Here is a 23,342-nt window from a genome sequence, read left to right as displayed (position 1 = left end):
GAACAAAGGACTGAGTAAGAGTTCCAGGGCTCTGAAAAAGACTTGCTGTAAATCCCTGGGAGAGTTACTTGTCTTCTCTGTATCCCGATTTATCTATCCATAAATTGGAGCTGCTATTAATGTATTGCATATAAACCATGAGAAGTCTGTTAGAGATCAGAACAGAACCTGGGAGGCCTTTTTCCCAGGCTTGTCATATAACCTCAGGCCAGTTGTGCTTCTTTGGGGGCTTTGCAAACTCATTGAAGTTCTTCTGCTTGAAGTTGAGAGGTCTTGTCTGTAAGAATATGGTTTACACTAAAATTCTCTGACTTAGCTGTATCTTCTGGTTTGGAGGAAGCCTGAGCCAGAGGAGTGAAGTGGACACTGAAATAAAGCCTTAGAATATAAATAAATCCAAAACAGTCCTCCTAATAACAGCAATTCTTTGTCTCCTGACTTTGTGGCCTAACGTCTGAGGCTCAAGGGGATATAAATACAACACTCCGTGCAATGACTAATTACTCAAAATTCTGTGCATCAGCAGAAGTGGGACTTGTGGTTGACTCTAATATTATCAAATGCCTTTGCTATTTAATAATCTTGTAGCCGTACATTATTTAGCATGCCGTTTGCACAAAGAACAGTGATTTTATTTCAGCTATCTCTCAACAAAGTAAAAATGCAGCTGGTAGTAAATGAAGCATTTGGCAGACAATGTGTCTGATGTACAGTTCTCTAACTTGCTAAGAAGAGAAAAATGTTGTTGACTGTTTAACCTTTTCCTACCCAAGGATGTAGCAAGAAGGAGTAAAGTGACCACAAAGGGCAAGATCTCCTTTTTCTTTTCCTCTTTTTCTTTTTCTTTTTTTCTCATCTTCCCTTTCCTTTTCAAGGAAAGAGAAAAAGTTACTGTCAGGCAAACAGCTTATCTATCAGTGGGGTTTATTCACACACCAACACAGAGTAATTATGCCCAGAGCTCCCATTAACATCCCGCAAACCAACAGCATAATAGCTTCCTTTCTTGAACATGCAACCAAAATAGGTTAATAAATAAGTTTAATTCCAGTCATAGCCCACTTTCTGACTTAGCCTTCTGCATTCCTGCTTTTACAAATATGGAATCCATTGAATTTTGGAACAGAAAAGCCATGAGGAATAAGTTAATCTGCCAGACACTCCAATCAGCAATCTGCACTCTAAATCTATTTAAAGCTGCATCTATTATGTTCTGAAGTTCAGCTGAACTGTGAAAGGGCACATGACTGAAATCACTGTGTTTGAGTTGACTCACAGTTAAGTGTGGATGGGAATTGCTTGGTTCATCACAAGTCTCTGCCTCTGATTCAGGTCTTCTAAAGATACTTCAGTTTTTGAAGACTGGGTCAGTGGCCTAAGGGTGTACAGGTAATCCAGTGACAAAAGGAATTGCAAGAGTTGCATCCCTCTGCATTGGCAGCCAACTGGGAAAAGGTGGCACAAACTGGATGCACCCTCTTTCCCCTTTGAGAGCAGAAAGCTGTATTATCACCATTTTAGAGATAGGAAAAGTGGAACAAAAATGTTAGTGATTAGGTGCTCTGAAGCGCTAGCTAAAAATGTCCTGCTCCAGGTTACACAGGGAGTTGGGATGAGGTAGCCAAAAATGAAGCACAGGCGTATATTGTCCCATGCTACTCTCTTAACTTCTAGACAACATTGTCATGGAAGGAAACACTGTTTATCTGCCTAGTAACTGTCTATTTTAATCTGTAAGAACAAACAATGTAAACAAAATGAGCAAACAGAAGCAGGCTTGTACAGAACAATTTGCAGCCTTGTTTTCCAGTGGAAGATTCCACAGACCACCCAGGCTTTGCTCTAGTCCTTTTCTCAACCACGGAGCATCTAATTAAATCCCTCTCCATTCCTGACTCTAAGTGGAAGAGAGCCTACAGTCCTGTACGGTTGCTTTCCAGATGGAAATGCATAATTTAACAGAGATACAGCTGACAGGGAGAAGTGGGCCCAAAGCAGTATTAGCATTTGCCACAAATTGCATTAAATTACAAGGGGGCACTTAATGGAGATGTAGAATAAAAAGAAGATTAAAACCAATATTTAGTTTTCTAAGCTCCTTCTAAGATTGCAAAGTGCCAGGCAACAAACACCTCATAGTAAAAGTCTCACGTTAGCGATACCAAGAATTGTTTGGTTTTGCTACACATCGTCAGTATCAAGTTTCACATTTTCTCCCATTGCATCCAACAGCTCTGTTCCCTATACATGTATACATGTATGTAAAGTTGCTAAGCACCTTACATTATTTACTACTTCTGTACTTGCAACATGAGGTAAAGTACTATTCTTACCACTGTTTTGTAGATGGGGAACAAAAGCACACAGGGACTTGCTTGTCAGTGGCAAGTGAACCTGCTTCCCTTGATAAAACCATAACTTCTTCTTTATGGTTCTCTTCAAAGAGAATTAGGACTGGAGGAAAAATTTTGTCAGGATATCAGCTGTCTCGTTTTTAGAACTGGACATCATGGTAGATGTCCACATGAATGAGAAAGCTGCAGAGTTGCTTTGCATTGGATGCTTCTTGAAGAGGCTGTACGAGGGTTGTGGAAATGTGCTGCCAAGGCACGTGCTTTGGCTCCACAACTGTCATTCTGAGAAATACTCTGGTATGGAAGTTAACCCACTTGATTGGTAGGGACACTGGCAGCTTTTATGTACCAACTTAAATATTTTGTTTGCGAGCCAGAACACGTGAAGGATACAGCATCCATCATCAGGGCCTGGGATTACATTCTGATGAGGTCTAGGGAAGCTGAGTTCAGAAATATCTTGAAGCTACCTTTGTGCCATCTCACTTCTGGGATGCTTTAGTAAATGAAACAATGGTATAATTTATACAGGTTGAGAGCAGAGTAGGAAATGACCCTTTCATTGCTTCTCTTGGGCTAACTGTGGCTTGCAACGCAAGTCAAAATCATTGCAGCAGAACGTGCCACATCCCTTTTCTTGGTTTCCTCTCCTCCCCTTGTCTTTATGCTGAAGCTAGCACAGAGTCTCCACCAAGAGGATGTTCAGTCCTGGCATGTAGCTCACCCTGTGTTGGGAGCAGATACTGGGCCACCAATGCCTGCACACAAGACAGCGTCAGTTGTAATGGTACATAGCACTCTGGGATATCTGAGTTGCACAAAGGATGGAGAGGAAGGAAGACCAACTGTGTGCAGCCATCCTTTCTAATTAAATTCCTGCAGTTAAAAATAGCTACTGGAAGCTGGCGCTTCTGGCACATCCAGAGCGTCACCTTCCCAAGTATCTTTTTCTGGCCTGAGCCGTAGGAAGTTGAAAATGTGATCCGCTGTGTAATAGTGCAGCATATTCTTGGCCAAACTCCTGATCATTTTTTACCTCTTGCATTTATAGTTAGTTTACAAATGTCATATGCCTCCTTTTCTTCTTTAAAACTAGTCTCTGCAGAACCAGGTATCATCCTGGCTATTGTGAAACGTAACCTACTCTTCTCAGTTTGCTCCCATCAGTTCTGGCTACAGTGAGAGAGAAGGCAAACCCAGCTCCCGAGCCTCTTGCCTACTTACTTACCCAGAAATGCCAATGTAATGTTGATATTGAACTAAGACCCGATTTCCCCCAACAGAGTTTTCATTGCCAAGTAATTTTGGTCACTACAGAAACCAGAAAGGTTTGTGTTGGATCGGTGATATTGCATAATTACGTTTTCAAAAGAACAAGAACAGAGAAATGAGAATAGTGGGGAAATCAGACTTCTTGCTTTTGCAAATTCTAACCACAGAAAATGCCAGAAATTTTATTTCTTATCAAGAATGAAGGAGTTAATCGTTACTAGCCTGTCCCATGGACAGAATATGTTTTACAGCTTCAACTAGACAAATGGAAGGAAGCTAAACCTGTAAGTTTTGGTGATTGATGGCAGTAACCTATAGGAATGCCTTTAATGGCCAGGCTGCAGTTGAGTGTAATGATTTTGTCACTTTTCTCAGAGTTTTGTTTTGTGTCTGTGTGAGTAGAGATAGACATACAGATATAAAACCAGCTATTCTAGAACAACTCAGTGTTGAAAAGCAGATTCCCAAATTCTGGCAGCAGTGTTTGTCAGCTGCCCAGATGGCTATAAGGAGTATTTGTTTTATTCATTTCAGAGCACAAATAGATACAGAAATACAGGGAAAAGGTAAGGAAAGTCTCTGGAAGTTTGTCCCTCGTTACTGGTGTCAGTGATTTTGTTACTGAAATCATTAAGCAAGCAGTGTGTTTGTTGGAAAGATCCATTTTATGGGAATCCCACAGAGAATGCCTTTCTGTCAGAAGCAGTGCCTTGGTGCTCACCTGCTGCTGAAGACCATGAATGAGGTGCGGGAGCCCTGTTTTCTGCACATCTGCCCCACACGTTAAGGACAACAGAACGGATGGGTGGCAGAGAACAATATTCTAGAGCAGAGCAGCAGTTCTGGCTTGTAGGTCACATCTTGCTGAACTTGGAGAGAGGAGCTACAACTCAAGTACTCATCAAAAAGATTAGACAAACAGTAGGAAAAAGAATGCAGGGAGCTGGCAAGACGACAATGCTAGAGTGAGCTCAGACAAAAAAACCTCCTGAAGTTTGGTGGTTTTTTTTTCCCTCCAGGATATGTAGTTCAGAGGTAGGCGGCAGCAGTGGCCAGCCAACAAAGGCTAGATACTGTGGTTTTGAAAGAGGCACTCGAGCATATGGAGCTTTCGTGCAAAAAAAGAATGTTTTTTTGATCAGTTCCAGGCGAGATGGCAGTTGTGTCATTCTGAGTGCATCTCGTCAGATTAGATGGGATCACTAAAAGTCTTTTGGCGTTTTCAGTCTGAGAGAAAAAAACCACATGTGGCTAGTGAAATTGCCCAGCAAAGAGATTTCCCCCTTCTGACGTGGCTGTTAGATTATGGGGTCCTGAAGCCACGTCAGCCCCTGACATGATACCGGGTGACACAGTCGGTGACAATTTGGCCAGTTCTCTCCTAGTTGGGGAGCTCATTGTTTGGAAGGGAAACCCACTGCCGGTATTTACACTGTCCTATCAGAATACCGGGATGTATTCTGGGCAGGGCTTGGGCTCCAGTTTCATTTGTTCATTAAATGAAATTTGTTAATTAACACATAAGCATGAGTTTTGTTAGGAAGAAATTACAAGTTGGCATGAGCGTGACATGAATAATGAAGGGAGCGAAATACTTCTCAAGGAAGTGAGATAAGTGAAGCTTTTGATTAGAGTAGGAGAGTAGCTGCGTTGTTGAGGCTTGATAAACCAGTTTGAAAAGTACAAATCAACCTTCTGAGGAGCTGCTATATTTAGTGCCGAGCTTCAACCATGACTGATTCCGTGCAAGTTCAGACTTTGGGAAAGATAGATACAGCTCCTGTAGCACATTCAACTAAAAGTCCATCTTATTTCTCTTAGCAGTGTCTGTGTACTTCCCTGTTGTTGACACACCTTGGTATTTATGCTGTTCTTTGCAAGATTGCCACTGGAGAGTTTTGTATTGACCTGAAGTGTAATGAGAGTTTTCCAGTACTGTGTTTTGTATATCGTAAGTTTTCTATATGCACTCCAGAAAAAAAACAAAACAAAAAAACCCCAAAATAAACAAGTGTGGAGGGTTTCCTCTGCTGGTTTTGAGTTTCTCTGTAAGGTATGAACTTTCAGATCAAATGAAAGAGGTCACAGATCATAGCTCAAGTGTGAAACGAGGGAAGAAGCAGGTACCGAGGCAAAAGCTGACTGAAGCTTAAACTGAAAATTTACACATAAGTGTATCCTAAATTGAAATATTCCTGGCCAAAACATCTATCGCTCAGGTAGCACAGGAATCAGTGTAGTGGTGAATTGTTTGGTTGATGGGAATCTCACAGGTTCAGCAACATGGATCCATTGTTTTCAGAACAGCATGTGGAGTTCCTGGTTCAGTGCTCTTACTCCATTGTGTAAGAAAGAAAGAAATTCATCACCTCTCATTAATGCTATCTGGAGTTGAAAGGAGTTTATATGAGCATCATCACACTGAATTATTTTGATGATTCAGAAAACAGAGTGCTCCCTGTGGGTGAATACTTTGTTGGCTTTCTGGGTTTAGTCTATAACACAGAATAACTTTGTTCGCCAGTGGTGAGTGGCATACTGGAATATTATTACGTGGCAGAACAAAGCTTTCCTGTGATGCTTCCCAGATTTGTCAGTGTGCACTAAGAGAAAGCCATCACCTCACAGACACCTTGCAGTATTTTTCTTGTAAATAGCAAGTAGGGGAGCTCCTCTGTTCTGATCCTGACTGAGAGTCTAGCAGAGCTGTGGGCAACTCTTGGAGGTCAACCTACTAATTTTGGATACCTCAGTTTTGGGGTTGCCAAGCTGTGTCTCATTTTCGAAGGATGGGTAGCTCATGTGACTCCCGTTAAAGTCTGTGCAAGACCAGGAGCTCTGGATTCAGCCCACAGATGTCTCAAAGTGGGTGTTCCTAACATAACATTCTTGATCTTCAGTTGGGTTCATTTCCCATCATGTGAAATGAGAGCACTATTACCTGCCTTCAAAACAGATGCTGTATAGGGGCTTTGAAATGTAAAGCAGGACTGTGTGACGTTGCCAGATCTCTAGACACTTTCAGCTGTGCTTTTTAGATGACATACAAATTAAAAATTGCAGAGTTGTGAATGTCATATGTTTTATTTCCAACACTCACCGCAAACCAGATAACTTTTCAGGGGAATGCATGCATCTGTAATGCTTGTCGCTGATCTTTTTAGAAACAGTGAATAACTTAATGTAGTAGGATGTTTCAGAAAGGAAAGAAAATGCAGGCAGGAGGCCTTGTATCGAGATTAATCTCTCAGGAATGCAGGGGGTTAACGGTCAGGCTGATTAATCACTGTTAATGAACCATCAGGAAATCTGTCAGGAAGTGGGTAAAAATTCCTGATGGCTGATGTGAAGCATTGTGTGGTGTGCTTTGGTTTTGATGTTTCCCAACTGATAGTCGACAGTGGGTGTAGTTTAGTTACCTCTAAGTTCTCGAGGCATGTGAACAGACCTTGTTCAGCTCAGCTTGAGTAAGCGAGCAAGAAACTTTCCCCATGCATGGCTATGCAAGTACAACGCATAAATGCAAAAAAGTCAGGGATTGCTCCTTCCCACGGCTTCCCAGAACAGTCTGGAAAAGAGACAGAAAGGAAGCGTGATCGTTCCTTCATTCCTCTGGTCTGAGCCCACAGGGTACAGGGGAAAGAGTGGAACAGGCGGCTTTCCCGGTGCGAACGAGGAGCCAGAGTATTAGGACTTGGATACACAGCTGAGTTAATGAATTGCCTGGTGTTGACCGAGGGTGAGGTTTCACAGTTGGCTTAAGCTGATCCGAGATCATGCTGCTGCTGAAAGGAGTGTTTCTAACCTCTTTCTCCTTGGCATCAGCCTAGCTATCATGCGGCAATACAGCAGCTTGCTGATCCGGGTGGAAACTAATGTTTCTTGGTCAGTGTTGACTGGCTTAGTCTTCAAACAGATCAGTGAACTGATCTGTCTCGCTGCTTGGCTGCATGAGTGCTAGAGCTGATGTAGGGGAGGGCGTGGGAACATGAGACAAGGATAAGAACATGAGTGGGGACTGAGCCTTTCTGCAATAACATAACCGTGGATTGGCTTAAGCGTATTATGAAACTGCAGTCTGAATCACTGGAATTAAGACGGCACTGTCAACCCACAGAGAATGCAAATTAAAATGTGTTAGCTTACACCTCCCGCCGTTCTTAAACAGTGGCTGAGTACAGCCATTCTGCACGTGGCTGGGAGGAAGGAGCGTGTGGTGGTGCAGCAGCATAACAGTTCTCCGTGACTTGGTCTGGAGTGCGCAGGCCACATCAGACAGCGTTGGTGTGTGTTTGGGGAAGGCCGAGGGGAAGAAGAAAGGAACAGGCGAGCACCGCTACCATGGATTCTCTCTATATATTTTCCTTTGGCTTAGGGTAGCATATTCTAGCTTGTCTTTGTGACCAGACTGCAGAAACACTCCGTTACCAGAGCACAGATTAAGCACTGTAATGCAGTTGTGAATCCAGATCCTAAAGGTCTGGCGCGCAGTGTGCTTCTCCTAGTACTTCTCCTTTATCTTCAACCCAAGTAGCTTTGCAGTGCTCTGTAGTCTGCACCAAAAGCCTAACTTAGACCTAAAAAGGCAAACCCTGCTATTTGTATCAAGTTCATTTGATTTTTATTGCAAAATTTGGTAGTTCCATGTTAAGGACTCTTTATCATTTTGTTCTGGCTCAAAACTTTGAGCATAGATATAGGAATAACTATGCTAATGGAAAAATATCTTTGTAATTTTCAAATATTTCAGGTTTTAGAGGTTTGTGACCACAGCTGTGCAGAGCCCCACCAGTATCAGTAGGGTACCCTACAAAGACGGCAATCCTTCCACACAGCATCAGCAACCCCAGACACCGTGGGAGCAGTCACCCTTGTTAGGCCTTGAACTTAGGAAATAGTTTGAAGATAGTCAAATTAATTTAATTTCAGGGGAGTTTCAAGATAGTAGAGTTAGTTTAATTTAAAGACTGTCTTAATTCAAACTGCCAAAATATCTCTCCAGTGAAAAATGGGGGGGGGGGGAATAGGGGAATATCAAACACAAAAACAATAAAAAAGAAAAAGTATTGCAGAGGCAAATAAATGCAAAAGTCAAAAAACCAGCCACTAACATTTCCAGAAATAAACCATTCTCCAGCACATAGAGGGTAAACATGTGCTCTTTCAGGGAGAAGGAAATCATAAAAATAAAGAAAAAAAAAAAAAGCTGTATAACTGATTCAACCACTGTTACCAAGGGATATTTTACTCCCTGAGCATTTCAGATGAAATTATCCCTTAGCTGAGACATAGACCCTCTTGGCACAAGAGTGTCTGACTATGTCCCAAAGGCTGGAAATGTTTCTCCAGTTCCACTAGTAACATTTCTTCAAAGCACAGCCCAGGGATTCTTGTAGGGAGACACAGGCTTTCTCCACTTACAAGGAATGGGTAGTGAGCATCTTCACTGACAGATATTTTTGTGTTACGTAGGGCTAATTTGTAGTTCGGGTACAGCGTAGGCAGGGGTACAGCAAGGAATGTTGAGCAGATGTGACACAGAGCGATAACATCCTTAGCATAATCCAGTATCACACAGTTACGGAGTGCTATAAATACAACAGGAATTCTCCAAGGCCCAATGCCTTCGACAGAGTTGGGCAGCTCCGCATTGCCATGCATTAAGACTGCACTAAATCAGTGTAATCCTCAGGCTTCGTTCATTTGCACACTGCTGTGAATGCTCCTAGGAGACTATAAAGCATCATTGCAAGCAGTATCATTGATTCTACATTATAATGCAGTTTTTGACAGCTTTTGGATTGATGTTGTGATTTATTCACTAAACGAAGAATTTATCATTACAGGCATGCCTAATGTTTCTCTTGTACCGCTATACAACACATCATTCCTTTTAGGACTTGCTAACATGCTCTTACAATGCGTTTAATGGAACAAATCCATGTAATACACAGAGTGCACACAGACTGTGGCTTCTTGAAAAATCACTCAGGGAAAGTTTTCTGAGGTTCAGTAACAACATCAGGCTTCAGGAGCCCGAGCTCCCTCCTGTTCTTACATGGTTGCCCGTACTTTTGCCCATGAGGACAGGCTGGGAGGGTGAAAGCTGAGCAAGAGGTTGCCCTGGAACAAGGCGGTGCAACTGCTGTGACACTGTGAACTGGAGGTTTTGGCCTTTTGGCCTCCAAATTTTTCTGGTGAACAAGTCATCTTATTGTATAAGTGAAATGCATCCTATTATTCTATGCACGATTGATTGAAAAATGCTTTACTTGCTGGAGAGACTGTTGAACAATGTAGTTTCCACTTACAAAGCACTTTCCTTAAAAAGCTTCTCAGGGCAGCATCGTATAAAAATAGTTATATTACAGTTGTGAACCAGCTTCTGACAAATCAGGACTAACAAAAGCTAAGGTATAAATAGAAGTGTTTTTGTGGGTTTTCTCTTCTCTAGAGGCACAGAATCTCAATCAGTGCTGGATTGTAACAAACAAAAATGCCCCTTTCCAGACACACAGGAAAACAAGGACCTTCCAGACTAGTGGCACAGAATATAAATAAGTTTTCAAAACCGCTTCAAAACCAAAAAACTTAGTCAAAAACCGTAACATTTGCATTTTAGAACTGGCCACGCCATATCAGACAATTTTTTGATCCAATTCTTTATTTCATAAAAACTAGCATCTCCTGCTTTAGAGAAAGGTTAAGTAAGTTATATTTTTATAATTATGCGATGAATTGTCTCCAGGCACTCAAGGATATGAGGACTATCTCAAAGTTTGCAATGTATTAGGATTCCTGGAAGACAAATGCTGAAGAATGTAAAATATTACATATTCTGTGTATTTTGTCAGTGGGAAGAATAAATGCACCTTACTGGTTATTTTCGAAATTCATTACTTTTGCAAAGTAGGTAGGCTGTTTTTTTCTTATAGCAGGTTTTGAAACAGCTAAATGTAAAGCTAATATTTGCTACTCCAGAGTTTGGATAATCTTGATTTTACTGTGAGCCTGTTTCTTCTTCTGCTCTGTGCTGACCTTTTCTGAATCTACCAAACCCAATGTAGTTTAATCCACAATACCAAAGAGGGAAGGCCTGTTTCCGTAAGCCCAAAATAGTTCTCACTGCAGCTAACCTTGCAGCTGAATCAGTTCTGCTATTGCTCTTTCAGTCTTGTTTGACCAGTCACGTCTGCACAGAGCAGAAGCAAGGCTGAACAGGATATCTACATAATCAGTCTGATACATGCCGCTGTTTTCAGTGTAAGTAGCTCCTACCTTGAAAACACCCCACACACAAAACGTTTACTTACCAACAACTGAATTTATGATACCCTTGGGGTCTGTGGTAGCTGAGCTTTAGAGATACTGACTGCTTCAGTCCATGTATGGGAAGTAAGGATTTCAGCAAAAGTTTACTGGCATCAAATCCTTCTGTATATTCTCCAATCATCCCATAATATTTTCTCTTGCAAAAAAGTACTACAGGGCCTTTTTCCATTCTGCGTGGAATCTGCTGTTCACCTCCTTTTCCACCTTTGTAGTCATTAAACATACTTCAGCCTCACCAAAAGGGAGACCTACAGCCATCTCACAACCTCAGAGCATCACCCGCAAGTGGAGCGGCACTGTAAAGTTGAAGGGAGAACTTAACGTTCTATCTCGCCGTCATCCAAACTAAGACCTGGGTAATGTGTGGTTAGTCTTTTTTTTGCTCCAGTAGCAAACAGGGCAGCAATTATTTGGAGCAGTATTTAGTTACCTCCATTAAAAAAAAAAGATCAAAAAGACAGCATTCTGCTCCATGCCGCTCCCAGGTAATAGTTTATGCTGTTTGACACCAGATATTCTGAGTATTCCTCATTAAAATAATACTTGGCCACTTCCATTACCCAGTGATCACTGTATGAGAAATATTTGATGTAAAAATGACGAGTTCTTCCTGCTAGAGCTACAGCATAACAGATCTGCTTGCTGAAACTCTACTTCTGTCTGTAACAGCAGTGCCAAAATTGCTTTAATAATTAATCATGCACCGATTAGATTGTAAACTCTGAGATGGGCTGGAGATTTTTGTATTATGCATCAGACAAAAGCCACTGGCAATGCTTAACTAGCAGTCACCTGCTCCTGCTCCACCTGCCATTGTGGGAGCACTCTGGAAACCAGAAGAGAGACAAAGGCCCAACAGAAATTGATAAAAAACCTTCACCTGCCCCTCGTATGTTTAGGAATACAGAACTGTTGAAACAGGTGCTGCTGCAGCTGCATGCCGGGCTACAGCTTGGCTTATTAACTTGTAATTTGCCAAGCGACACTCTACATCATACCCCGCTGTGAAGGCGGTGGAAGAGCATGTCCAAACTGCAGGCTAAGGGAGAGTTAAGCAGGGAGTTTCCTGACTGGGAACACCAATGCAAACAGCTGCTCTGGAAGGGCTGGGTGAGGACAGACAAGGGATGGCTGGGCACCCCTGTCCTGTGCTCACCGCCTTTAGGGCTCCCTTGCAACTGCCATGCTGGTCGTAACCTTACCAACAGATTTCTGTGGACATGTGGGGGGGTTTTTTTGCCGGAATGCTATTATATGCAGCTGCTTTTACAGTAAGTAGGAGTTTAATGCTGAGAACCACTAAAATTCAAAATTGGCAAATTTCTTCCTAGCCTTGACTTCCAGTTAGAAATTTTGCTCAGCTGTCTTAACTTTTTCCAGGCCCTTTGCTCTTGTCCCATGGCTCTTGGGGCCTATTTCTTACAACTACAGAGGCAAAACCCCTCAGGGGAGATTGTCCATATGCTGGTTCTTGATATTCTTATTCCAGATATTATCAGTGTGTCTAGTGTAATGCTTTTACTGGTATAAAAGTATGATTAAAAAAAAGGGGACCTTAGAACCAGTTTTGGAGTGCCAACAAGAATTGCTATCAGTCTGGCCTTAGAAATCAAGCCAGTTTTAGGGGAGGAGGGGGAAGAGACACTGGAATGAAATGAGCGAATCAGGTTAAAAATTATTCATTTTGCCAGTTGTTCGGACCAGTACAGAGCCCTGAACACCGCAGAACAGGAGTTCCTGTTAAAATGCACTCAGGAGGCAAGCAGTTGTCATTGCCTGCTGATCAGAGCAGAGCTAGCGGTACCTGGGCTAGAGGGTCAGAGCATCAGGCAGCTCTCTGGGAGACACCGCAGCTCAAGAGGGACACGGCTGCTCCAGGTGAATGTCACTGTCCTCCACCCCCACGATCTCAGCGGAGGTGGCAAAGCTTGACCCAGGAGTAAGAGAGGTGTATGTGATGGACACAACATAGACCTTCGTTAGTGGGACTTTTTAACAAACAACAGCTAAGTTCTGGAGGCATCAAAATGTATCATTCTGCAACTAGGAATTTACAGACACCACAAGCCACATGGCTTATTTTTTTCCCCTTTTCTCTGTCCTTTCTACCACTGCCCTTTATGAAAAACAGAAGTTAAATGACAGAAAAATAGCTTTAATGAAACATTCAGGTTGAGAAATCAAAATCGGACACTCCAACAACAGGAAGTTTCAAAAGCAGTGTTTATAACAGCATGTTGCTGAACTGTAGCACACTTGCTTTTCTTCTTCTTTAAGCCATATTACAGCATGTACCTTGATTCAATGGCTGAGCACAAAGATAACAGTATTGTGGTGTTAGTTTAACATGGCAGAATTTCCTAAGCATAGAAAAGAGAATTGAACTCAACCCCTGAACAGTTTCCTGACTCCTGCAATCAGCGCTGCGACCGTTGTCTTTCCAGTAAAGGCATCCGAACTGTTTCCCTGTGCGAGTATGCTTAAACTTGTGTTATTTTATTCTAGGGAGCTGGTGACAGTTTTGTGGGAGCGCTGGCCTTCTACCTGGCTTACTATCCCAAGTTACCCATGGAGGAAATGATCAGGAAGTCTAACTGCGTCGCATCAGTGAGCGTCCAGGCATCAGGGACACAATCTTCATATCCTTATAGGAAGGACTTGCCTCAGGACCTTTTCTAATTGACATTGTCTAGCTCAACATACTGATTTTATCTTAGCCCAGACTGCACCGAGGTTCTCCAGGAAAGACCAGGAAAGTCTCTTTGCTTCTTATTTGAGGAATCCTGTTAGTTCTTGTTCTACAACAGTAAGATGGGGTGGTGGGTCTTTCAAATGCAGCACAGCAGGTTGCTCTGGCCCCACACACAGCCATCGGGCTTGTGGCCGTCCCACACAAAGCGCTATACTGACCTACACAAAGCTTACAGCAAAACACCTGGAGGGTATTGGGCTCCTGGTAATGCTTTTACTTGATTTTATCACAACTTCTGATGTGCGACGCTAGCGCACGACACACAGCATTAGCTTTGAGATAGCAGCTTCAGTCCTCAGCTGCAAACACTCCGGCCAGCGTTTGGCTCGTAAGAGAGCACCGTATCTGGCCTTGGCCCCTCTATTCCCGCATGCCTCAGACACGGGCTGTGGCACCATGCTCTGAACTCTGCCAGACTGCAGAAGGTCCCTCGGACTGGAAAGAGGACAAAAGCACTATTGAAGTAGACTTTGAAAAATGTTTCTAGCCATACTGCCCTAAATGTAGGTGAGCTTAATTAAAGAAGAAAAACTTCCAAAACCATCTTCATGCTTGATAAAAATCCAGGAGTGGAAAATCCATCCTACTTACCTGACTGAAAATAATATTGCCCTTTTAGCTATGGTCGCAGCTTATCTGACCAAAAGCTCATCTTATTTCACCAGGTTCCCATTGCTTCTTCCTCACCTAGGGAGGAGCCGGTGCAACACTACCCCTCCAAGGAATGACACCAATTTGTGGTCACTACTGTTGAATCTGTGGCCGGTAGGTTAGAAAAAATTGCAATCCTGCCATTGAATTCCTGCTGTGGAAAATGTTAATTTTTATTGCCTTATAAAACAATAGTTTCTTTGAAGATTATAGCCTGTTTCACAATGGAAAACACAGACAATGGGATTTGCTATTTAATTTTTTTAATTGAGTACTGTAAAAATAACTCAAAAGATAAATAAATGTTACTGTGATGATCTATGTCCAGACATTAAGAATTTTCTCTCTCCACATTGTTTTATTCACAATGGCCTTCAAATCACAGGAGATGGTGATCCCAGTTCATTTCCTCTCTTTTCAGCCCATGTTGCTGGATTTCTGAATCAGCGTTCACCCCGTCCTCCCCCTAAACTGTCCTCTCCTCATGCATAAATCAAGCCCAGTCATTGTTCAGATAGAGCGGATTTTTCTCTTCTCTGTGAAGAGGACACGTTGTTTTGCTATAGGGAGAAAAGAATCTGTTAAGAAGCCTGAAGCGTTGAGATGAAATTCAACAAGCCTACATCCCTTTCTCCTGGCTGCCTTCGCTGCTTAAGTGAGCGTGGAGCAACTGACTGGCACAGCACTGCTGTTAACCAACTCTTGAAGGAGTTCAGTAGTGCTTTCACTTTACCACATGTAATTTTTAATTCCTAAGAGGTCCATTTTACCTCCGTGAAAATAAGTATTAGGATTTAAGTGGCTGAAAACATTCAACAGCTGCTGTGTGTAACTATTCTGAGTCACAGCTGCTCGATGGAGGGACAAAAATAGGTTCTTACTGCTTTCTACTACTCTTCAACTTCAGAGCCCAAACAGCTACAGATGATGAGCTGGATCCAGTCGGTCTCACAGACTGACAGAACAGTTGACTAAGCATCCTGTGGATCTCTCAATGAGGCACAAACTTACCCTGCCTCCAACACCTGATGCAGACGTTATCAAAGTCAGTTCAACTATAGGTTAAACAAAGTCAATGCATTACTAAAAAACCATAAAAATAAATCAAAGCCTTACAGCACCATTTGAGAAGCACCACTGTTCTGATTGAACTTCATTACACGAATTCCTTTGAAAGCTACGCAATAGCAATCCACACAATAACAAAATCACTTCTTCCACATAAAAGTTTCGCTTTAAGAAATACTGCAACTTAGTAACACATTCTGTTGCTGCAGTTAGGAGGTAGTGAAACTTGGGCACTACTGCCACTACTTCACTAAAAAGCTTCATTCTGCGGAGGTCCCAGGTTTTTGAAAAGTACAAAACATAAGGTGAACATGCATGCCAAGTGAAAATGCTTCCAAACATATTCCTGATGTGAGCTGGTATCTAGACTCAAATTTACTTCCCTTCACACATGCAGCACTTTCTCACATCAATTTCTCACTTGTGTTCTACTACAGGCTACAAAGATCAGAGCTTTTTTTCTTAATTACTTCCAATTTTGTACTTCAACAACCTACTACATGTTCAGCAACAGAAGCGCTACTTAGCCTGAGCACTCCACTCTCTTCACATTTCCTACAAGTTGTGAAGCTTCTGGAGGATCACTTTGCACAATGTTTCGATGCAGTAATTTAAAATTTTCTTATTGAAGAAAATAATCCCAGTGATCTCCAGTTCCCCTTCTGTGTGGAATTCAGAAGGAGAGCCACAACATCTGTCAGCATGAGCACTTTGATGAGAACATACTGTTTCTCTGGTAGTTTCTCTCACCTGCCATAAAGCTCCTGTACTGTTAGATCCGAGTATGAAAAGGCTAGTCATCTAACAAGAACATAAAATTATAAGAAAAAATAAGCTTGAACCACATAAGTACTAGCTATGCATTGTTACCTACTTAGAGCTGCTTAATACATTTCTTTATTCTATAGATTAAATAAGCCTTTTTTGCATTAACTCCCCCATGCGTTTTCTAGCATGGTCTGGTCTAAACTCTTAAGTTACCCCAAATTAAGCTTTTTAACGTTACATTAAGCTTTTTAATGCTAACTACAGACTGGTTCCTCTCCCAGAAACTTCAGCTTTTAGTCACCTTTCAAAAAGCTTGGTGAGCAAAAGACATCTTGGCAAGGGCTCTAACCCCCCAACAAATCAGATTCTTAAACTGAGAAAATTTGCAAGGACCAGAGGAACATAAAAGAACCCACAAACTGTCATCTGGAGAGCGGTATCATTTGTGGAGGAGAAAGATCTTGTGTTTATTTCTTTAAAAGAAAAGGTCCATTTTGTAAGTGATGGTTAAAATTTATTGTCTGGAGCACCCATGGCAGCTTAACAGAACATTTCTATTGATGCATACTTCGTGGCTGCTTGTTGGAGGCAGCACAGTCTAGCAAACCACACAAAGAAACAGAATGAAAGAACTCCTGTGTCACTTTGCTTTGCCACTGACATGTGGCATGGCTGTCATCAAAGACTGATGTGTCGGGCAAGTCATTACTTTGTTTCAGTGCCACAATCTGTAAAATGAGGGTAACGTTTACTTCCCACTGGAATGTCATGAAGAACAGCAACTGTACAGTCATCCGAGTATGAAACATGCTATGACATATTCTGCTTAGATGGGAAAAAACCTGTTATATTCAATTCTTTTGCCCCACACAGTCAGAGAAGCTTATACAAAGCTGGCTGACTTCTTCCCCAAGCTCTTACCAATGGGATCGTATCTCAGCAGGACCAGTTTTTCCTGCAGTCGGAGCCTCCTGATGTTGAAACAGTAGCCCGTCTCAGCCGCGCTTTTCATCCTCACCAGAATGTACCTAAAGTGACAGGGAACGTCTCTGTGTCAGTGCACAGGGGCATTGTCAAAGGGACAAGCTTTTAGCATAAACAATTTGGCACAATCATTTCAACTTCATGGATATTCTGGATGGAGCTTCCATACCATATGCTAAACTTATAACATAGACAGAGAGCCCCCTATAAGCCAGAAATTCCAGCATCAGTTTTAACTAAATAACTCCTAAATGGAATACAAGCCCAGAGAGAAGTAGCTCCTCCACAAAACGGGGAGAAGGGCCAACCAACCAAAAAAACCCCCTCAACATACAATAGAGTGAGTATGGCTTAAAAGATAATGGCCAGCGAGGAAGGATGATAGTAGTTAAAGATGTTTGGACTGTAGATAACACTGTATCATAGACTATCACTTCCACATGCAGAGAGGAACCCACGCAGATAGGATGGAACAAGAGGCATGCAAAAGGAGAAGCAGGGCCCCTCGGCATCATCCATCCCGCCAGTGATACAGGGCTGCACCTTCACCCAGCCACAGGAACCCCTTCTCCACTGGAGGGCTCTCGGTTTGTGGGGTGGACTGGCAGCTGCTGCAGTGTCCCTGGGAGCAGGGAAAGCCAGGAGACTGGGAAAACCGCCACCACGCCCTCACCCTGGAAGTACTCTGAGATCTGCACAATTGAGACTATGCTCAGGCACATGGAAAATAAGGTGATCGGTGACAGCCAACACAGCTTCACTAAGGGCAAATCGTGCCTGACAAACTTGGTGGCCTTCTGTGATGGGGTTACAGCGTTGGTGGATAAGGGAAGGGCAGCTGACATCATCTACCTGGACTTGTGCAAGGCATTTGACACTGTCCCGCACGACATCCTTGTCTCTAAATTGGAGAGACATGGATTCGATGGATGGGCCACTCGGTGGATAAGGAATTAGCTGGATGGTCACACTCAAAGAGTTGTGGTCAATGGCTCAATGTCCAAGCGGAGAACGGTGAGGAGTGGCGTTCCTTAGGGGTCGGTACTGGGACCAGCACTGTTCGACATCTTTGTTGGCGACATGGACAGTGGGATCGAGTGCACCCTCAGCAAGTTTGCCGACGACACCAAGCTGTGTGGTGCAGTCGACACGCTGGAGGGAAGGGATGCCATCCAGAGGGACCCTGACAGGCTGGAGAGGTGGGCCCGTGCGAACCCCATGAAGTTCAACAAGGCCAAGTGCAAGGTCCTGCACGTGGGTCGGCGCAATCCCAAGCACAACTATAGGCTGGGCGAGGAATGGATTGAAAGCAGCCCTGAGAGAAGCTCAACATGAGCCAGCAGTGTGCACTTGCAGCCCAGAAAACCAACTGTGTCCTGGGCTGCATCAAAAGAGGTGTGACCAGCAGGTCGAGGGAGGTGATCCTGCCCCTGGAGTACTGCATCCAGCTCTGGGGGCCCCAGTACAGGAGAGACATGGAGCTGTTGGAGCGAGTCCAGAGGAGGGCCACGAAGCTGATCAGAGGGCTGGAGCACCTCTCCTGTGAGGACAGGCTGAGAGAGTTGGGATTGTTCAGCCTGGAGAAAAGAAGGCTCTGGGGAGATCCAATTGCAGCCTTCCAGTACCTGAAGGGGCCTACAGGAAAGATGGTGAGGGACTGTTTATCAGGGAGTGTAGTGACAGGACAAGGGGTAATGGGTTTAAGCTGAAGGAGGGTTGATTTAGATTAGATGTTAGAAAGAAATTCTTTACTGTGAGAGTGGTGAGGCACTGGAACAGGTTGTGGATGCCCCATCCCTGGAAGTGTTCAAGGCCAGGTTGGATGAGGCTTTGGGCAATGTGGTCTAGTGGAGGGTGTCCCTGCCCATGGCAGGGGGGTTGGAAGTACATGGTCTTTGAGGTCCCTTCCAACCCAAACCATTCTATGATTCTATGATTCCCAGACACAGAGCATCATCTGAAGTTTCAAAAGAAAGGTCAAACCCTTTAACCAGTCTGTAAATTATGTCTTTCTCTTCCATTGCAATAAAGAGATGGATACATCTCTGCACATGGGCATTCAATTAATTTTCCTCCATTTTCCTGCTTCTCATACAAAATGGTCTGTCAGAATTAACCTTGGAGAGACATCCATTCTTCCTCACTTGTGCCACTCTGAGCAGCATACCTCCTAGAGCTCTCCCTTTTCAGCTTTGCAATCTAATTTACCATTGACTTCAAAATAAACAGAAAAACACTCGTTTCCTGCAGACCAACTGACCAAGCATAGTCTAGAGATTATCCCCAATTATTGTCCTCTCCTGTACACTACTGCAGGTGTGATGTGCAGGCCCAGTAACCACACAGACTCCTTCCTCTACACCTCACCCACTTCCTCAAAGCCTCTGTGCAGTTTCCCCTTTCTGGGGGAATCAGTGCTATCAGTATGACCAGGCCTTGAAATTCTTGTGCACCACATATTTGAGGCCAAGCCCTGTCTGAACAATACACCTTGTTCCAAAAACCTGCTGCCCAATGAAGAAACGTAACAAGGAGCAGAGGCAGAAAAGTGGAAAGCTATCAGGACATGGGGAGAAAACCCAAGGGGAGCACAGAAGGATAAATAATATAATATTCCTTAAGTATACATGGGACTATAAAAAGAACAGAGAAAGGAACATCAGGGGAAAAAAAAGGAGAGGGGAAAAAATAATAAATCAATAAATCATTACATTAACATTAGTAACACTATTTTTAAAAGCTAATTTTTCACCTCGTGGAAACATCTTGCTTTGCTGTGTTTGTTTCTGCAAACAGATAACACAGTAGAACACCGAGAAATCAAACTGCTCTCTTCCCTGTCAGAAACATACTTGGGAAGTGCTTTCAAAACCTTGACAATTGCACAGAAATCTTGTAACAGAAGAATCTCTTCAAACCCAGCAAGTGGTTGGTACTGGCTCTGTCAGGGGCTGATTCTTAAAAAAAATCAGAAAATGTACCAAAAGCCATCATTCCTGAGGTTGTGTGGTACCAAATATAACACACTTGCACAGAATGCAACTTCTGAGAATCAGAAGATGGGAACGTATTCACGTGAATGTATCAGTTTAGCCCCTTGGATTTGTCTAGCTTATTGTCTTACAACTAGCATTCTGGATGCAAGTTGTTCTTTCCATATGATCTTGTCTCCTTGCATCCACACTGTAAGACTACTGGTGTGCTGAAAGCAGTTATTCCTTCCTTTCCAACCCTTAAAACACATCAGCTTTCTTTGCAGGTCAAAGGACTGTGACTTTCTTCCAGGGTGCACTAACATCTCTCCCGAGCTGAACTGCAGAGCAAATCAAGTCACCCAGGGCACTGATTGCAACACTTCCATTCCTCACATACCAACATACGAACATGCTAAAACTGGGAAGCGCTCGGCACCCTGTCTATGAGAAAGGTTCACAGCACCTGCCCAAAGTCCAGCCCACAAACAACACAAAGACCCACACTGTACCTTGGCTTGCCCTCCTCAGCTAAAAAGTATGAAAAGGAAACAAAAGGCAGATTATGTGGATAATTTATAGCCTCTCTTTAATCATAAAGCACAGAGGTGTGTTTCCCCTGTGCAAAGTGCTTTGGATATTACAGCTCAGTGTAACATCCCATAGGACAAAACCTGCCTTTCCTGCAATTTTAGAACCTAGGGGGGTTTTCACACCTTTCTGTACTTAGCTGTGAAAAGACACATATGCAGAAGGACAGAGAGGATGCAGCTAGACTCAAGGATTACAATTCTCTCAGGTATATTAAAAAATTCTAGGGAAGCCTAATGTTTTGTAAAGTCACTTGAAGATACAGGGTAGTAGGAGAAATCAAAAACTGATGAGGAAAACATCACTTACTTAGATTTGCTCTTGGCCACTGGTTTTTTGCAGCATGAAGAAGAAAAAATAAGAAGAAACAGTTATCATTTTATCTTGTTTCCTTTATATGCAACATATACAGATTAAGAGTTTTCCACTGCCTGCCTTTGCAACAGCCCCAGATAGATTGTACAAAAAAAAAAAATGTACTCTCACACAAGAAACACCCCTTGTCCTTCCATCTACATGCTCCCAGTTGCCTGCTCTTTCTTCCATCGTACCACCTTTATATGTGTCTGTACAAATGCAGCGCCTAGCACAACACACTGCACTTGTTCCAGCCTCCAGATGCTTTCAGTATGAATCCACTAGATGAATACACAGTTAAGGCAGGTATGAACTAAAGCTGCTGGTGAAAACTGCAGTCCCACTTTCCCCTACTTGTTTACACCCACCTCTGCTCTGGCTCCCGCCGTAGTGCCAACACAAAGGTTTGCGTGGCCGTATGGTGAAGCTGTTCGCAGATGAGACTAATCTGCTCACAAGGCTGGCGTTAGGCCCCCTGATGTAACCCACCATATAGCATGAAACAGGTAGAATTACCTTCTGTCAGCTCAGTGAATTTAAAGTAATCATAAATCTACAGCATCAATGAAAAACAAAAACCACCACCAAAATTTTAAGAATTGCTCATCTATACTCTGTCTGTGCAAGTCTTGCTTAGGCCATTGTCAGCTTCCGGCCAACCTCCTCTTGCACTGTTCCTTCACCACCCCCCAAGCTTATCCAGATACTGTGAAGGGCACGTTCCTCACCTCATACTCTCCCACACACACCCCCAACTCCCTACAGCAACTTCTCATTTTTCCACTCAAGAGCTGAAGCTTCTTAACCTCATTTTTGAGGGCTCACAAGTTCTGCTTCCCTCGAGTTCCCCACCCCAACCCCTACCACAGGCCCTAGCACTCTGCCAACAGCACCGCTCATAAACACCCCGTGGGCCTCTCCCACTGGCCCTGATCTTCTCTACCCCCACAGATGCCGCCCTCCCTGGCCCACAGCCCCACCCCTCCCCAGAGGGTAAGGAGGCCCAGCCGGCTGGGAGCAGCAGGCTCCATCTCCTCAGGGGAAAGAGGCAGAGAGCTGACAGGCAGCCCCTCTGACCCAACGCCAGGGACCAGCCGCCTCCCGCCCCGGCCTCGCGCCCTCCAACAGCCCCAGCACGAGGCGGGGCGGGGCACGCCGGGAGGTGTAGTCCCGGCGCGGCGCGCTGCCTGCCGGGAGGCGCAGGCCCCGCGGCCAAAGGAGGTGAAGGGCAGGTCGCGTCGCCGCCTGGGCCCCTGCCCACCTCCAAGGCCACCTCCGCGCCTGCCACCTCCGCGCCTGCCGCCGCCGCCGCTGCTGCTGCTGCCGCCCCCGCCCGCCCAGCTCCGCTCCTCCCTGCGCCACTCACAAGCCGCCACCGTTAGGAACATAACGCCGTTCCCCGCAGAGCCGCCCCGGCGAACCCGAACCCCCTCCCCCTCGCCGCCGCCACTTCCGGGCCGCCCTGTAGAAGCGCTTCCGGGGCGCGGGGGAGGGAGTTGGGGCGGAGGCGTGGCCGCTGCCTTTCCGTCTGACGGGGCGCGCGCCAGCGCTGGCCCCGCCCCCTGCGCGCGCGGGGTGGGGCCGGCGCGGGGCTGGTGTGTGGGCGGGGCGCGGTGACCGTTAACGGCTGCCGCCGGCGGGGTGCTGGGCGTGGGGCGAGTTCACGGTACGAGCCCGGTATCTGCGGCAAGCCGAAAGGGAGAGCTGCCCTTGTTCCTTCGGGTGTCAGCAAGACGAGCTTGTGAAATCCGGGGCCTGAGTCCCAGACCTTCCCACATAGGCCTAGGCGGGCTCACGACACCGGCCCCTGCGCTGGGCTGGCTCACGGCAGCGGGACACGGCTCTGTCAGCCCCACAGCCCCCGTGGGCGTGAGAGTGGGCCTGCTCCCCCGGCCGGCAGCAGATCCGGTCCTGCTCCGCAGCAGTCTCATCCTTTGGCATATCTGCTAACCTGTGCCTCTCTGTGTTACCTGTTGTATAAAAGAGGGGTACCGCTATGGCGTCAAAGTCCCCGAGGCGCTGGGCAACTAAACCTACCGGTATTGATGAGATACTGTGAAAGCCATGGGCAGGGAGGCTCGAGGGAGGCACCAATGCGAGTTTGCATGTTCTCCTGACCAGTTAGCTCATGAGCTGTATGTTCTCAGCCTCTAAAGAATTCACAGAAGGTCCGTGGCTTGCTTCTCCTCCCTCTCCCATCAATTAGGTAAACTGTTAATGATGGAATTCAAGTCCTTGAAT

The 23,342-nt window shown here is 44.6% G+C and overlaps 2 protein-coding genes across 5 annotated transcripts in view; one reads left to right on the top strand and one right to left on the bottom strand.

Moving 5' to 3' along the window:
* RBKS (ribokinase) overlaps positions 1-14,692 on the top strand; it is a 68,240-nt gene extending 53,548 nt beyond the window's left edge. The window contains exon 8 of the mRNA XM_054818837.1: positions 13,464-14,692. Within this exon, the coding sequence (XP_054674812.1) occupies positions 13,464-13,637 (174 nt within the window). The 3' untranslated portion in view covers positions 13,638-14,692. The remainder of the gene's footprint in view (positions 1-13,463) is intronic.
* Positions 14,608-22,603, bottom strand: MRPL33 (mitochondrial ribosomal protein L33). 4 transcript variants are annotated; one of them, XM_054818841.1, is made up of 4 exons: positions 22,468-22,603; positions 21,054-21,072; positions 17,119-17,225; positions 14,608-14,921 (listed from the first exon to the last, which is right to left on the bottom strand). In XM_054818841.1, the coding sequence occupies exons 1-4, from the start codon at positions 22,487-22,489 to the stop codon at positions 14,872-14,874; spliced, it is 198 nt and encodes a 65-aa protein (XP_054674816.1). In that variant the 5' UTR covers positions 22,490-22,603; the 3' UTR covers positions 14,608-14,871. The 4 variants fall into 4 exon arrangements, with proteins under 4 accessions (XP_054674816.1, XP_054674813.1, XP_054674814.1 ...); XM_054818838.1 differs by lacking the exon at positions 22,468-22,603 and adding an exon at positions 21,470-21,809; XM_054818839.1 differs by lacking the exons at positions 14,608-14,921; positions 22,468-22,603 and adding exons at positions 14,928-17,019; positions 21,470-21,822.
* Positions 22,604-23,342: the final 739 nt, after the last annotated feature.

Source organism: Grus americana, chromosome 3 (assembly GCF_028858705.1).
Source record: "Grus americana isolate bGruAme1 chromosome 3, bGruAme1.mat, whole genome shotgun sequence".
Taxonomy (NCBI): Eukaryota; Metazoa; Chordata; class Aves; order Gruiformes; family Gruidae; genus Grus; species Grus americana.
This window is presented reverse-complemented; position numbering and strand designations above follow the sequence as displayed.

Coding starts and splice junctions, on each gene's coding strand:
- MRPL33 (XM_054818838.1), bottom strand. CDS start 21,593: ATGGTGGGTTACATCAGGGGGCCTAACGCCAGCCTTGTGAGCAGATTA. Junction 14,922..17,118: donor GCTGAGATACGATCCCATTG/GTAAGAGCTTGG, acceptor TTCTCCCTATAG/CAAAACAACGTGTCCTCTTC.